General features: G+C 33.3%; 1 protein-coding gene across 1 annotated transcript in view; it reads right to left on the reverse strand.

The window, feature by feature from the left end:
- LOC117115323 (diphthine--ammonia ligase-like) overlaps positions 1 to 17,282 on the reverse strand; it is a 60,478-nt gene that overhangs the window by 32,331 nt on the left and 10,865 nt on the right. Inside the window, exons 7-12 of the mRNA XM_033259063.1 lie at positions 10,144 to 10,235; positions 9,171 to 9,264; positions 8,689 to 8,860; positions 7,866 to 7,994; positions 5,291 to 5,420; positions 4,544 to 4,721 (exon numbers count right to left, since the gene is read on the reverse strand). Coding sequence (XP_033114954.1) covers positions 4,544 to 4,721; positions 5,291 to 5,420; positions 7,866 to 7,994; positions 8,689 to 8,860; positions 9,171 to 9,264; positions 10,144 to 10,235 — 795 coding nt within the window. The remainder of the gene's footprint in view (positions 1 to 4,543; positions 4,722 to 5,290; positions 5,421 to 7,865; positions 7,995 to 8,688; positions 8,861 to 9,170; positions 9,265 to 10,143; positions 10,236 to 17,282) is intronic.

A 17,282-nucleotide genomic window follows, 5' to 3' on the forward strand; every position in this document is an offset into this window, starting at 1 on the left:
ACTTTGAGTTATAATACACAAGTTTTAGTGTCTATACCACTGGTTCTCAAAAGGTGGCCTACGGGCCAAATTTGGTCAGTGGAGAAATTTATTCTGGCCTGCGAGAAAAAACAAAATTCTAAACATTTTTTTAAAAGAAACTATAAATAATAATCATTCGTTACATATTTTTTTCAATAAAGTGAGGATCAAAACTCGACACTAGGCCATTTTGAAGTAGAGGTGACCCCACTCAGATCTATAATTAAATACGTTACCAACCAATTGACAAACGTCCAAGGTTGGTAATCTTAAGTTCTGCTTAATACGACAGCAGCTTAAAACGTAATAACTTTATCACAGGCTTGCTTATGGTGAGTAGACCAGAGATATCACAGGCAAAATGTTTTTAGGCTTTATAGGACATAACACCTGGTTTGCCAGACAAACCAGGCCTGTAGGCAGGGGGATGCAGAAAGTGCAGACGCACCCACCAAAAGGTCCACAATTTAACACCTTATACTATTTCACCAAAATCGTTTTGAAATTGCGGAATACTATGCATTATTGCGTGTATCATTGCATTTCATTTGCCAGCTCTTTTAAACCGTTGATTATTAATAATCATGTTATTCCAACAACATTTTTTGAAAATTTGTCTGCTCGGGTGACTGCAATTTTCACGAATTATAGGTTACAGAAATCCAATATGGCTTCAAAATGCTAATTTTTTGGAGCTTCTAGGCCTTTGGATCCAGCTGGGGGCATAAACAGCTGATGTCTAGGCCCCCAATAAAAATCTGTATGTCTGCTCATTATTAGGCATATTTAACTATTAGAGGACTATTCTGAACGCTGCACTTTACCCTCATCATGCTACATAAAACTGACAGTTCCCAACAAATTTTGTAACAATTGTAATTAAGTGGTGGTGCCAGTTGCGGTGACAGGAATCCCATTGGAGAGTACTCTAATTTCTATACGACTGATGATTAGCTTAAGTGTGATGTACTAAAGTTAATGTGTTTACATTAAGACTTAACATAGAAGTTATAACAGGAACGTTACCAGAGAGTAATGTTTAACCATGAGATTTATGATGAGATTAATAATGATGTATTAATGACACATGAGAAACAGTAATGAGTACTGTATTGTTTTAAAATTACCATTGATATTAATATTATGATTATGAACAGAGGCTCATCTCTGAGTGAGTTCATATTATTGATTACTTGAGTTGTTGTTGTATTATGTGATATGTTATTGAGGTATATGATAGATTTATACTATTCTGTTTCTTTGTGTTGCAGGTTTTTGTTTTTTTTTCCATTATGTTTTCATTTTCCTTCATATTCTGATTTGCTTATATTCATTCATTTGTTGTGTTCATGTTAATATTATTTATTATTTGAGTTAACTTGAGATATTGTTTTATTATGCGATATGTTATGATATTGAGGTATATGATGGATTGACACTATTCTATGTTTCTTCGTGTTGCAGGGGTTTTTTCCTGTTATGTTTTAAATTTTCTTCATATTCTGCTTTTCTTTATATTCGTTCATTTGTTGTGTTCCAAATAAACGTTCTAACAACATACACAGTCTACGGTCTACTCCTAATCACGACATCACTATGGCAATTGATGACTACTATACTAGTTTATCTGTTCTGGACTGAAACACTAAATCAGATGATTGAGAACTTCTTGATGATGCACGAATGATTAATCCAGAGATAGCATGTGGTAGGTGAGGAGGGTGAACCCACAGATGCATTTCAACTCTTCACGTACAATGGTGTCTGATATTACGTTGGAGGGCATTTTATCAATAACATAGATTTACTCCACCTCCTTTTCTAAGCTTATGTTGAAAAGTAATTTATAACGACTAAGCAACAATTATAATTTATGCATATGATATTCAATTGATGTGCATTAGTTAAAATAATATTTGGAATCTGGAATTGTTGAAATGGACATATTTGAGAATCAATTTTATAAGACTTTGTAAAATACTACAATTGAAAATATTAAGTTCTTCAATAATGATCAGATATGTTGGATACAGCAATAGACCTACAGTATTATTATTAATTTCTATTAGGAGGAATCAGTAAAGCAAATGCTAAACTTCTGTTCTCAACACCACAAAACAACCTTTGTTTATTTGAATACCAACATGAGCTATTATTAAGATAGGAGAAGGAATCATTGTATGTTTTGGCATGTTTTCATATAACGATTACATACATTCTTTATAATTTTATTTTTATTGACATATAATAGTTTACAATAGAATTAAAACTTTGCAGCAATAATTTGCAATGCAAATACAATTTATTTATAATATAAAATCAGCAGAAATGTAATTAAAATAAGTTCCCAATTCATGATGCAATTTTACTGACCAAATATTATTATTTTTTTTTTTTAAATATTGAGCTCTTTATTGGATGAATGTAGCATGAATAGAGTAAGGACTTGGAATTAAGGGTGCAAGATATGGTATGGATTAGAATGCTATATGAAAGTACACGAAAAACGAAGAAAAAGAAATCCTCATGGTTAAGATTCAAAATTGACAAGTGTAATAAATTATCATTCCTTTCCTTACTGTAGCATATTTATCAGATAGAACATTCTAGAATTGCATTTACTTGACCAAACAAACAAGTGTAAACCACATTGGTAATAATATAGGAACACATGACACCATGTAGAATCCAAGAGTAATATTTTGAAGTTTCTGGAATCTTGGGTACTGTAAAGGCAATAAGCCTATTGGTTAATTATGATGTAAGGTGACCAATGAGGAACTAGACAATATGGAATGCTCTTGAATTCTAGGGCTAATGTATATAAGGTGAGAGCTTGGTCTTTCGAGGAACTCTTTTTTGAAACACATGTTTATGTGCATGTTGTTGTGTTATTTTGATACCGAATTCTTGTTGGAGTTCATACAGAATAAAACTTGGTTTTGAGCTGTGTTACAACATTGTGAGCTGTGTTTATATTTTATATGTCAAAGAGGGATTCCTAGTCATTTCTATACCGCTCGGATATATGTCAAGTAGGAATTCATGACACAAGATTGGTACGAAATAACACATGCATTAGGCCTATACCCAGTGGCGTAACGATGGGGTCGGGGCCCTGTGTATTTCTGAAACTAGGGGTCCTTTTTGGGCCCTGATCACCAATTCCATCGTGGGATTTTAGATGTGCATTGTTATTCTAAATGTTTTTAACGACGAATAAATGATATAATATGGATCCAGAAAATTGAGGCCAGGGAGGGACTTTCACAGTTGAGTCTTTACCACCTCAGACCCACCATGTTTGGGGCTGAGGTAAGAAAATTTATGAATATGGCACCTTTAGATGGCCCAAAATAGCACTTCACAGACATAAAATTAAATATATTTTTTTTTATCGCCAGTTAAAAAATATTTTGAAAAATTTACTGGGGCCTCGGGCCGGCAGCTCCGGGCCGGCAGCTCCAAGCCGGCAACTCCCCCCACCCTTACTCTTTATTCCGCCACTAGATATAATAAATGTCCTACAGTCGATTTCAGACACACATTATGCTGTTGCCCTTGTGGGGCTGAGAAAAGAAAATCTATTATTATGGTACGTCTAGATGGCCGGAAATGGCACTCGCAGACTTAAAATTGCGTATATAATTTTCTTTTTATCTCCATTTTTAAATTTTTTTCTTTGACAAATTTGGTAGGGTACCGGGCCGAGAGGCGGCCACGTCGGGCCGACAGGGCCCCCCTCTCTTTAATTGTTATAATATGATATATGCCCTACAGTAAATTTCAGAGACACATTATGGTGTTATTTATCAACAAAGACCATTTTGGTCAGGGTGCAAGATCAAGGAGCCTATGGGTAGGACCCCTTCGGGGCCCCTAGAATTCAGGGCCCTGCGGACTGCCGCTTGAGAGTGCATAGAAGTTACGCCACTGCCTATACCCCCTTAATAGGGGTAATTTGACCATTTGGCTCAGAAAGTGTCCCCGTACCCTTAATAGGGGTTGGCCGTAGTGTTAAAAGATATATTGCCCCTCGTTTCACGGAAAAGTGTTCCCTTAATAGGGGTGTCCTAAAGGAGGGGTTCTACTGAATAGTGATGGTAATCCGATATTCAACCAATCAGAGAACGGTTTGTATATAAATTTTTCGGTGGAAACACACCCATAGACGTAGAAATTATGATTATTAGCTTCGCCTATTTGCAAACAATTGCAACAGACTGTCAAGAATCAAGGCCAATGTTCCAACTTCACAAAATATGTCTTAAGCGGAATCTGGGGAAAATATTGCTGTCAGTTCAAATTCTGCAGCAGCTTGTATTTTCTTTGTTCCACCTACTGATCTTAAATGATAATGAAAAAGTTGTATGCAATAGGCCATAATCTCCATAATCCCTAGTAATTTCAATAATCAAAAAATAAATTGTGAATATTTTTTAGAAAAATTCTGGCAAGATAAGGCATAGAAAAAAAAATGAAATGCTTGAGCCATAATTAGAACATTATCAATAGAACCTACCTCAACAGCCTGGCTGTATGGTCCAATGTTTGCAGGAGCCCAGTGGGATATGCTCTGAACATGCATTGTATGATGATGCTTAGCAGTTGACTGGATTTCATCTGCTATAGCATAGCAGTGAGCAAGACAGTTCATTTCAAAAAGATTATCGCTACACAAGTCTACCTGTACACAGACCCTTGTGCATAAAAAATTATTAATAGAAAATTTAAACTGTAAATATACTTGTCAAGAACACTGACAGGTAGTTTGAACAAAATTTTGTGAGGGTGGTTTATCCAGCTGAGCTGATAAATTGTGGGACCCTCAATACAGGGAATACAAGGTAATATGAGATTTCAAACCCTTGCCCCGTTGTGCCATATTTATGTACTGAAATTATAATGTTTTTGGAAAAGATGCTTGCTTTCCGACCATAGGTTCCACAGTTCAATTCCTGGCAATGAATACAGGATAAAAAATAATAACTAATTGAAGATAAAAATAATTACACCAAAGAAGTTCACTAATTTAATAATTACACATATGACTAATTTAAAAAGTTTATATAGGTATAATACTCGGTAATATAGCATGCATACTATAATTTACTTATAAACAATGTATTGTTACACCAGTTTTAAATCAATTCTTATAATGTTTGGATTTTTTAAATATATGGATTGAATTAAGGACAATAACATCCAATTAGTTGAAGACTGGTGTAACAATAGTCACTGCCAATAAATGAAACTTATTATTATTTACCTTGCTGGTGGGTTAAGAGGGAAAAAGCAAGGAAACACAGAGTTGATATCCCTATAATATGTCATGCTGCACACATACAAATTTATAAGAACAACATCGTCACATGTCATCTTGTACCTTGCGAGTTCATCTGTGAAAATAGTAAAGAAAATGTTATCAAATATATTATTTAAAGAACTGTTACCATTTATGGTGGAAATGGGATTTAACATAGACATTCTGTTAAAAATAGAAAATATATTAATATTATAGGGCAAAAAACAAATGTTCTTGTACATTTCTACCAAAGCAGAGAAAATAAAAATAACAATACAGTTAAAAACCTCATTTACGAACCCCGATTTAACGAATTCCCGATTTTACGAACGTAATATAAAGATGATGACGTCATAAAAATTTAAGTGAAAGATTTTTAAAAAAATCGCTCGAATTGTAACTGTTATTAGCATGCATACAACACAACACACCATACTATACAGTACTATGTAATTCTCAAGTGAAGGAGGCCTTCTAACGGGCCTCTTAAAAGTCAGTGTTTTTTATGGCTTCACACACATGCATGCAACAAATTTTACTTCTCTTTCAAACATCGTTTTCAGCTTTAAAAGTCAACATAGTGCTTGATTGTTTTATTGAATGATCAATATATATAATAAAGAAGTATAAGAAGTATCTATGGAAGTTGTGTTGGAGTAAAATCCACAATCTAGGTATTTAAGAACGTAAAAATATCTGATAAAAACAAATTTGTGTAGGGTCTAGAGTGGGATCAGAATGCTCAAAAGCTGCTTACTGTAGGCCTAGGCCCCCTCAGACTTAGCTGCGTAGGCCAGTAGGCCTAGTTTATGCCAGTGTAAGTAGTACCAGTGCAAATATATAGGAATTTGGGTCAACCTCGATTTTACGAACGGCTCTGGGCCTGTGCCATACGTAAATGAGGGGTTCTACTGTACATAATAACACCAGCACTAGCCCTAGCACTGAGTACCACCACCAGCCACCCAACTTGAACCGCGCAACTATGTCTGGGTCTAAAATTTTACTAGGCCTTGCGTAACTAAGTATTTACTTGACAATGTAACTGACTACAGTTTACTCACAACTGTATTGTTATCCGTTTACCGTGTATAATTCTTCTATTAAATCATTTATGCATTTATCCTTTTTGTTATGCTCTCTGTAATCTTCCTTTAACTTTGTTAAATATTTATATACATGACTGATAATGATGTTCATTTATTCCTTCACATAACCCTTCATCTGTTGACATTCAAAATGATGTAAATTACACCTTCGAAAATAGTTTTAAGAGACGCTTACTATATAATTTCAAAACAAAATTTAATGACAAGAAAGATCGACGTTTCGGGTCCATCATGGAACAATTCTCAAGAATTTTGATTGCTTAATCAAAGAAATGCTTTGGATCAAAGAACTGAAACCTACACTTAACAAACAAACTGATTCAGTCAAAGCCAAACTGTTTATCTAGTTAATCTGCTAAGAAGGGCTAATTATTGCTTAGCTCCACTATGGCTCCACACAGTAGGCCCTATTGATATGTAAATTAAATTACTTACTTCCTGTCACTGCTTGGTATTTTTGTTTTTAGTTTTTTCAATTTACTTGATCTTGAGAATGGTTCCATGATGGACCCGAAACGTCGATCTTTCTTGTCATTAAATTTTGTTTTGAAAAAAAAGAAAATAGTTTTAACCCTTTTATTGATAATGATGATAGATACGATGACCAGGCCAGCATGCTAATTAATCAATTGAATACAAGATCTGCTATACTTGATCAATGTAAATATTATGATTTAAATGAACTAAACTCATTACACGACTCAATAGAACAATCCAAATTATCATTATTGCACTTAAATATTAGAAGTTTCACAAATAAAACTGATGCATTTAAAGGCCTTTTACATTCTACTCATACTAAATTCTCTTTAATTGGACTGTCTAAAACCTGGCTAAATGAAAATAAACCTCTTACTTTTTTCACATGATTATACTCTTTTTTAAAGTAGTAGGCAGTCTAGCATTGGAGGTAGCGTGGGTATTTTTATAAGTAACAAGTTTAACATTCGACTTCGTACTGATCTCACCCTTCCCAAAGATATTTGTGATTCTTTGTTCATTGAAATAATTAATAATACGAAAAATATACTGATTGGTATCATATACAGACCCCCGAGTACTAAGATTATTCATTTCTCTAAGCATCTACTGTAGGTGAACTACTAACTATTATTAATCAAGAAAATAAATATTGTAACTTAATGGGAGATTTTAACATTGACTTGTTAAAATACCACAATCATAATTTAACTAACTACTTTAAGACATTATCCTATCTCATTCATTTTACCCAACTGTTTCTAAAGCAACTCGAATAACTACTAATAGTGCAACTTTAATAGATCATTTTTACAGTAATCAGACTGAAACTAATATAGTTTCTGGAGTTTTATTTTCCTACCCATATTCCAAAGTAACCAACAAACAACTGTATTTGCTTTACTGATATATCATAATTAGAGAAAATATGAAAAATGAAAATATTAAACCTTGTAAATGTTTGAGAGCATCCTCTGTGATGTTCCTAATAGCTGATGGGTTTTCTTCATGAGTTTTCCTACCACTTATTCCAGATATTTTCAAAAATCCTTGGCTGAATTTACACATTGTCAAAGACACTGTGGAGAGGTAACAATATAGCAAAAAAAATCAATTTAAGTGTCAATAATGTCAAATTTTAAATTTTATTAACCTTTTCTTTTAAACTATCTTAACCCTTTACATTGAGTGGTCGTTGGCCTTGTTTAAAGCTACTGTGAACTTCAAAAAAAAAAAGGGAAAAAAGGGAAAAGGTTTGAGTGTTGTGTTTTTCATGGTTGGGTGGTGTTCAAATGGCATGTGTGCATGATGTTGCATTACTTATTAGAGGATTTATATATGAATCACATATCATACATTCAGGCATTGGCATTTATGAGCTATTTTCATGCAAACTCTCCTCTAGTAATGCATTATGAGTAGTGCTTCACATCCAAACAAATTACAAGAAGAAACATTTTAATGGGGTGAACACTGCTATAATAATCAATAAATAAACAATGAAGACATTCTTTCACAATATCATGAATGATGTATTTGACTTATTTTCGGGCTTTATGTTGACCTGGGTATACTTGTCCAAGGTTTATAATAAATAAATAAATTCTGCTTGATAATAAACATTATTGAGCTGATCAGGTGTTTCCATGTATTTATAATATTATTGTTGATCATTTATAAGAAAAATTACCTCTATATTATGGTAATAATTATTCACTTTTTTAATCTAGAAAAAAAAAATATTCTTATAAAAATAAAGAATTGTCATCATACCATTACTACTTGATGTTGGAAATTCTAAAGTTGGTGAGATATGTTTAGATGATGTCTGCTCCTCATCTTTATTGGACAAGCTTAAAGTACTAAGATCAAGTTCTTGTTGTATCTTGCTACCAACTTTCATTGGGAGGTCTTTTACTCTATTAAACATTGACACACTTGTATCCTATAGATTTAATATATAAATACATTTCAAGTTCAACCATGGTACAATTCAGAAATTTTAGTAGGGAATATAAAAGAGAAAAAAATAATATAAATGATAATTTGTTGTAAATAACTATTGTCATTGGCACCGACAATGCTGTCACTGCCCCATCATCTTTATCATTGTTAGGCCTATTATCTAATGTTTAATATAGGCCTAAAGTTCATTATTGTATACTAAATATTCTATATCTACATGAAAGATGAAAAAACTATTACAAATTATTTATTGACTTAAATATTAAAATTGTAATGGAAGTTTTTCTTACAATATTCTTTTCTTGGAGGTGCATCTGATGAAAGTGAAGGTAGTGAACTGATGCAAAAGCCTTATCAGAATGTAAAACAGACTCCTGTTCATCACTAATTGAAACAAAATTACTTTATTCAGTTCAAAATACAAAAGAACTATAATTAATTTTCTTTGGTTGACATTAAACGTTATACATAAATTTGGCATCCAATTACATACAAAACGAAATTACTTAACGGTTAATTTTGGATCTGTTGCCAAAAGATAATAATACCTCCATGCTTTATCTATGCCTGAAGTAGATTTGCATAAACTACTCACAAATGATTAAAATACAATATAACAAGTTTTTATTCCTTTATTTAGGTTATTAGTCTTTAAAACAAAAAAATTGGACAAAGTTATTTTAAAATTGTTGGTCCATGTATGTTAAAGAATATCGCACACTTGTAACCTGGTGTAGTGCAAAGTTTCTCAACCTGAGGTGGTGCACTCTGTTGCTGCCCAAGGTCCCCAGCCAACATTTCCTAGTTAAAACTAGGAGCAACTGAGTTGCTTTACATTTAATGAATGGTATTACATTTCTGCAACATGCCTTCAACACAAAGTTTGCTATAGAGTAAGCAGATAGAAAATATATGCTTTTCATCCATTAAAGAGACAAAACTATTACTGTAGATACTTGGGGTTGAATACGAAATTGGGTAAAGTGGGGGGTGGAAGACATATTTTGTGAGCGCTACAGCATGTTTCCTTTTGATTGAAAAGCATTTTTATCACTCGTCAACATTCATGAATGTTATTGGCACAGTAGCAGGGAACCCCAACTGGCCAGAACCAATCTATAAGAAGTCAAACTGTTACCACTGCACCAAACAGCTTCTGCAGGAAATCTATATTAGATCTTTTAATTAACTAAATTTACAGGTCAATGTGCTCATAACTTGTGTGCTTTACTTACACTTAAAAGTTTAGCGACAAACACTTACATGACAATTTTCTTATTAAACAGAGGACAATCTAACGTCAGTGTCTCATATTCACCACCTTCACCGCAGACATTAATCTGATATTTTTCTTTCTGAAAATACAAAGTTTTATTTTTAAAATCATATTGCATAATGATACGATGATTTGCATGGTAGAATGACTCTGCAAATGCTGTCAAGACATTTCTCACATTACCCATTCACTATGGAAACCAGCACAGAAACATGATTTGCATGTTCAGAATCTATAAGTTTATAGCCCTAAACAGCCATTCCATAGCAAAACAAGGTAACTTGAAATTTTCACTTTTGGAGAAAAATAGAGTTAAAGTTTGAAACTTTGCAATAAATTGTCATACCCTTTTAAAATTTTGCAGGATTGTACATCAGTAGACATTACGATTATATGTAAAATTTTAATTACAACCGTTTATTTATTGCAAAGTTATTAGCGATATTCACACATAAGTTGTTTTGGCTCAGAAACATGTCAGGCTTGGTATTGTTTTAAGTGTGACATATTTTTGAATTTATCACATTTGTGGCAATTACATGCACTATCTAGCTTGTAAACACGTCACTGGTAAGATTATTGATATGAAAACACCATTAACCAGTTGATTTTGCCTTGCTGAACTCCATCAGCTCAAAATAATTTTTGAATACCTTTCCGAGGCAAAACAAGGAATCTACATCGAGGCAAAATAATGTATCTAAAAAAAACATTGTTCAGACACAGCTAGATTCGGGAGGGTAGGAGAATTCTTGAGAAATTGGGAGAAACCCACCAAAATCGGAGCTTTAACCAAAATATAGACTAAAAAACATAATTGTAGGCTTCTACTACATGTTAAAAAACATGACCGAGAAACGTGAAAATAAAAGGCTACGAAATATTTAAAATTGTGAAGTTGAGAAAATAAGAACTTTACAGTATTTATTAAAGCTGTGGCTAGGGCTACGGTGCCGTATATCTTATCTTTCGTTTGCTAAAGGTATGGTAAATTGTTTTATCCAATAATATGCTAAAACCGGTGTGACATCAATGTTCATTAACATTTGTGAAATCACTTGGTGCATTGGTGAAGTGACATGCACTACTTTGTCTTGAATATTGTGGTCTTAAAACAATACTCAACAAAGTATTTATTTACAGTAAGGGGCCTACACATTATATGTAGAAATCTTAAATTTTACAAATATACTCAGCTTTTAATTTAGAAGAAAAAAATCTAGATTTTCTGAGAAAATTTCATTGTTTTAGGAAGAGGGAATTAGCCTTCAAAATTGGATCTTTGGTAGACTTGGGAGGCTTGCTGGTTCATTGCATGATGTTTCCTGAAACAAATACAGTATATATTTTAAAAATGCCCCAATTATGGACCAATTAAAGGCAATGTTCTGTCACATGTTAAATAATCAATTTATTTTATTAGTGATTTTTAATGTTAGTCACTAAAAGAAACATTAGATTAGAAATTGCAAATTGCAAGTGAAGTGCTGCAAAGTACAACTGCATATAAATGTTCTTCGAACAAAATTATTTATGCAAGTCAAGTGAAAATAATGAATAATAAAAATATAACAAATAATATGAGACACGACCCATTGTCTATATTAGAACACTTCTCATAGGGTGACGTAATTTTTCATTTTTGTCAAAAAGTGTCTATAGTGGTGAATTATGGTTTAGGTTTTTTTTAATAAAGTTTCAAAAATTTCTATGTATGTGGAAAATGTAGTTGATTACCAAAGGTTACAATTTTTATTTTAAAGACTGCATGGTCTAGGAAGTGTACATTTTTTTTATGGGGCAAGTTTCCAAGGGCGGGTTTTCTGTGGGGCGAGTTGACTGCCAAAGAGTGTTGCCAAAGTGCGAGCCAGCGTGTTATTTGATCACAAGTGCGAGACATCACAAGTGTGAGCCAGCGAGCCATGACGTCACGACAATAGATACGAGACGTTAACGAGTTGTGCGAGGTATCGGCTGAGATTTGTGGAGTACAATTCAAAAAACAACTATAGGTCTAATAATGAATTACTGTATTGTGATATTAAATAGACAATGTTAGCTATCAAGTAGCGATGTTGTTTTTCATTGGGACCTTTGTCCCTTCAAGGCTAGGCCTATACCATCCTAGCAAGTTTAGGCCTAGAGTAGGATGTTTATTTGGCGAGATGATTTAGTATGGGGAGTTTTCAAGGCGGCGAATTTTCTAGGGGCGAGTTTGTAGAGTAGTAGTAGTTGACTGCCAACGCACCACACAATGTAAGCATGATCGAATTCGAGTCAACTCGGCACTAAGTCAACTTGGCCACAGTTTCGCGGCCCCCTAGTGTAATACATTTTTAATTATTGTAATAATTAGCATGTTGACATAAATAAGTTTAACTGGGTTGTAAATACTATAGGCCTCAAAATACTGTGCCGAGCCTTGGGCTGAGTTGTCATTTATACCGCCCATGGTTATAGTAAAAACGCTGAATAGTAATACTCAAGCGTCTCGAGCTGACGTAGAAACATAAAAAAAAATGAGCGTTGGTACCGTGTATGCCAGTCTACAACAAGCGTCGCCTAAATGTAATAATTAGAACGCTGAAATAGGCTAGTAAATAAGTTTAACTGGGTTCGTAAATAATATTGGCCTCAAAATATTGTGGCTGAGACATGGGCAGATTAAACGTAGAAATAGGAAACCTAGAAATATAGTAAAAACGTTGAATATTACTTGAGCGTCGCGACATGTGGACGTTGGTACGTGTAGGTTAGTCTACAAACGTCGCCTAAAGTAATTGATTTGACCCGGCAGAACGAAAGAAGGAAACTCCGCTTTTCAGACGTCTTAGGCCCTTGTTTTTTGACAAATAATGACCTTTCAGAGGTCAAATTGCTGTCAAGCATTCAATGCTGAATTGAATATGCATTGCATTGCATTCAATATGAATTGGCTGCTTCGCAGCAATTATGTAACTATGATGAACAATTTTAAATAATGTTTTCCTGATAACATTTGATTTAAAATGATGTGAAAGTACTTTAACAACTCCCTGCTCAAAAAAAAATACATAGCATAATAAATGATAAACTATTGAATCCCAATATGATAGTGTGCATTACATTTCTTGGATTTTGAGTTTTATTGGGTCCACTTTTGAATCAATGTCACCCATCATATTAGTGATTGTGCACACAGAATACAAATAAACTTAAAAAACAAAAAGAAGATTCTAAATTAAATCTTAACTATATACTTTACACAAAAATAATTTTATTCATAAATCTGAAATTGCTAAAAGAACGATTGAACAACAGTCAGCTAGTAATTTTCAAAAACAACACAACAGATCTGTAATTATTTGTATTTGATTTTGATTTATTTCACAGTCACATTCATATTCACATGTGTGATTACAATGGAAAAAATAAGTACAAACAAACTGTGTTGAGATGGGGATTGTGCGAGCCTAGCAAAACTACTCGATGATGCACTTTTTGGTATAGAGTAGAATTGTGCAACAATTATATATGAGTATAATATCCCCCCCTCCATTATGTGTTCTGTTTTTCTAATTATTATATCAACTATTAAACAATATACTGGCAATCATGAAGTTATATTCATGAAAATCATGAATTTTAACAAGAAAAGTAAGGCCGGTGAATTGTAAAAATGCAAACAAACAACGCCCTCACTCCGTAAATGTTCATAGCTCTAAACCTCGACGTAGTTATCGTCTAATTACAAAATTTTGCAATTTTTCTAGAAGCTATCATCGATCATCAATGAACAATCAATGTCTGTTCTTGTATTCTGTTAAATATTGGCAATATACAATTTATTCTGATTTTTCAAAATCTTTGATTAAGAAGGGCAACTATTTCGGCCTTAGTAGGCATTCTTGACTATCAAAGTGTTCACACTATTACTGTGCTGTTTGACAAAATATATTATTGCAATTTGTGTTAATATGTGAAGTAACTAATATGTAAGTGATTTTAATATTAATAATATATAATTTATATAATATAAAAGTGTGGTGGTATATACATTATGTTTTAAACATTTTTTTCTCAATAGTATGTTGTTTCCCAAAACGTTTTTATGATATGTTTGAATTTAACGTAAAAATATATAACTATAACATGAGATCTTCTTCATCAATTCACCTCCCCAAACTTAGAACCTCGCTGTTTCAGCAAAGCATTAGATATTCTGGCGTTAAACTTTGGAATAACCTGCCTCCTGTGATAAAGAACATTACAGACATAAATTGCTTTAAAATGAATCTTAAATCTCATATTATAAATAATATATAAGTAACTACAATTCAAATGCAAGTTTGTTGATTATTGATGCATATTATGATCATTATTACTTTTATTTAGGAATTGCACTTTTCGTTTATATTGTATTGCTTTAATTCTTTTAAATTTTGTTGAATGTTTGTTTGTTTATGGCATCCCTGCTACAAGCATGTTGCTTTCTTGGTGATGCCACCATGTTCCTTGTTTTTCTGTTTGAAAATGGAAATAAATGTTACATATTGATTGGTTTCACAGAAAATATAACTTTCTATACACACAAGAACAATTCTGATTATCTCAAAAAGCAAGGTTTTGAGTATGTCACTTCAAAAACACAGGTAAGACTTGCACCATGCTGAGAAAAACTGTTTGTAATGGCAAGGATGCAGACAAAATATCGATTCCTTTTTTTTTTCATCTTGAATGACAACAATTAAAGAAGCTGAAAAGATATTTATAAATATTTTTTTAAACTGTGGGCCATAACAATATAATAATTATTCTAAGCCAATGGAAAGTAAAATAATAAGTGTTATTTATATTGTCACCTCAAATTTCTATTCCATGTGGCACAAGAGTTTTATTTATTTTATTTTATAATAGTGATGATAATTTCTTTTTAAAACATTGTACGGAATCAGAATGAATAATTTTTTCTGCATCCTGCTTCTTTATAATAATGTTCAAATTGATCATCTCCATGTTGTATTTTGTCAGCTCTCTTGTATCTTGTTTAAAATAAAAAATACAAAAAATTATTACTGCAAAAATATGTATTGTTTTTCTTCAAAATTTACGATAGAATATGGAAAATGAAACAAAATTAATATCACCAAACTTCAGATACTAAAAATGAATTTTTGAAATAATTAATATCTGATATTTTTTGACGTTTTATACATTTACAAGATAATTGTTTTTCTAAAACTTACGAGTCTGAAGAATCCTAATAATATGCCTAAGCCTACTGGACTAGGCCTACATCCACGTGAGAGCATACCATACATTTAAATACGCTAGGCCTGTTTGTTTACTTATAATTTCAGGCCCAGGCAGCAGCTTACCCTCTGTAGTGTAGGTTCCTTTTAGGTAGCCTAGACCTAGCCTAGGGACATTTGAATTAAATTAAAAAACCATTTTAGTTATCTTGTTACTGTAGTCAGTGTTATTCATTATGCCGTAAACGTATAAAGGCCAGACATGCTAGGCCTGCCAAGAGGAAAACACATGTTTTTAAAGGCCAGACACGGTCATATTTAAACTTAAAATTTTGACCAGAGCAAGATTTTGTGAAGGATCATACTGAAGTTTAATGGTAATAACATGTAGAAAGTGGCAATGTTTAAAAAAATTGCCAAACAAATTGTACAGCCTAAAGGCCAGTTTACATTCAACTATAACGATAACGATAAAAATGCTAAAAAGTCGTAGTAGCAATGATTTTTATCTCCCTCCCTCTCCCTCCCTCAAAGTTGATCATTAAGAACCAGTGACACCTCCTACACCCCTGTCTGTCATCAGTGGTCAAATTTTCAAAATAGCCCAACTGAGCTCGAATTTACCAGGAATGATCATTAGGGCCTTCTAAATATGAAAACTACTCTTCATCTATAGGTAAAAATTCACAAGGGTCACTATAGAGAAAATTATCAAATATTGCTAGTGACTAACGATTGGACCAGTTGCATTAGAACATGGGGCGTTCACAGGTTGAGGTTAAAGGTCACAGTGGTTATCTCTTAAAAAATGAATGGGTTCATGTTCTATTGAACATTCTTTTGTTTTCTATATGAACAATCGCTTTTAGCTTTTTTTATCGTTATCATTGAAGTACAAATAGGCCTTTATAAACTTTACATGCCATATTTTCTTAAGTTTTGGGTTAAAAACATAGATTAAATTTAAATACTCACACGTAAAATCAGCAGCCATGACAACTTGACTAGGTTATGCTACTTATGCTGTTTAGCATGTCATCTTCGATAAATATCATGAATATTGATTATTCTGTTATTTTAAAGTCGTTGGTTGGTCATTTAAATAACCCATATAGGGGGAAGCATTAAAACACCACTTCGTGTTAGCGTCCTCACTACAAGAATACAGTAGAACCTCGTTTTTACGTACACCAGTTATACGAACCCTCGGTTTTACGTACGCCTCGTATCGACGATGACGTCATAAAAAACCCCGAAAATATTCAAAACAACCATAAGTAAAAAGACTATAACAATAAACTATAACAATAAACAAGCCATAATGCAACATATTTTCATTAAACAGCAACATTGATTGAATCTAAAACCACGTGAACTGAGTGAGATGAACAACTACCAATGGTGCTCAAAGTAATTGCTTTCCTCCTTAGCTTCATGTGGCACACCATGGGAAAAATTGTTTGGTCGAATTTTCTACATGAAGCTGAGTAGGCATAGTTTCGTACACGAACGCTAATTGGTTGGCTTGCCCAGTGCAGTACACATGGTTGCTGTTTCACGTACACAAACGCAAATTGGTTGGCTCACCCAGTGCACATCAGTTTAGATTGTCTCAACAGGCCCAGGAAATACTGCCACACCTCTGTTGTTTACAATAGGCACGAAGGGGAATTCCCAAGTTATACCTTTGTTGTACAGTCAACTCTCCCAATACCGACCACCCTTCGGACCGTCCACTTTGACCGGTTTTCCGGACGGACCGGTTTAGAGAACGTCATGTTTACCTACCTTGGTTCCCCGACCCTGAGTCAATAATAAGCCTAGGCCTAGCAAGGTACAGCAGAAAGTTACACCACACTGCATCATGTACTGTGTAGGCCTACTGACCTGAGAAC

Source organism: Anneissia japonica, unplaced genomic scaffold (genome assembly GCF_011630105.1).
Source record: "Anneissia japonica isolate Jap-2015-1 unplaced genomic scaffold, ASM1163010v1 scaffold287800_len1627635_cov199, whole genome shotgun sequence".
Lineage (NCBI taxonomy): Eukaryota > Metazoa > Echinodermata > Crinoidea > Comatulida > Comatulidae > Anneissia > Anneissia japonica.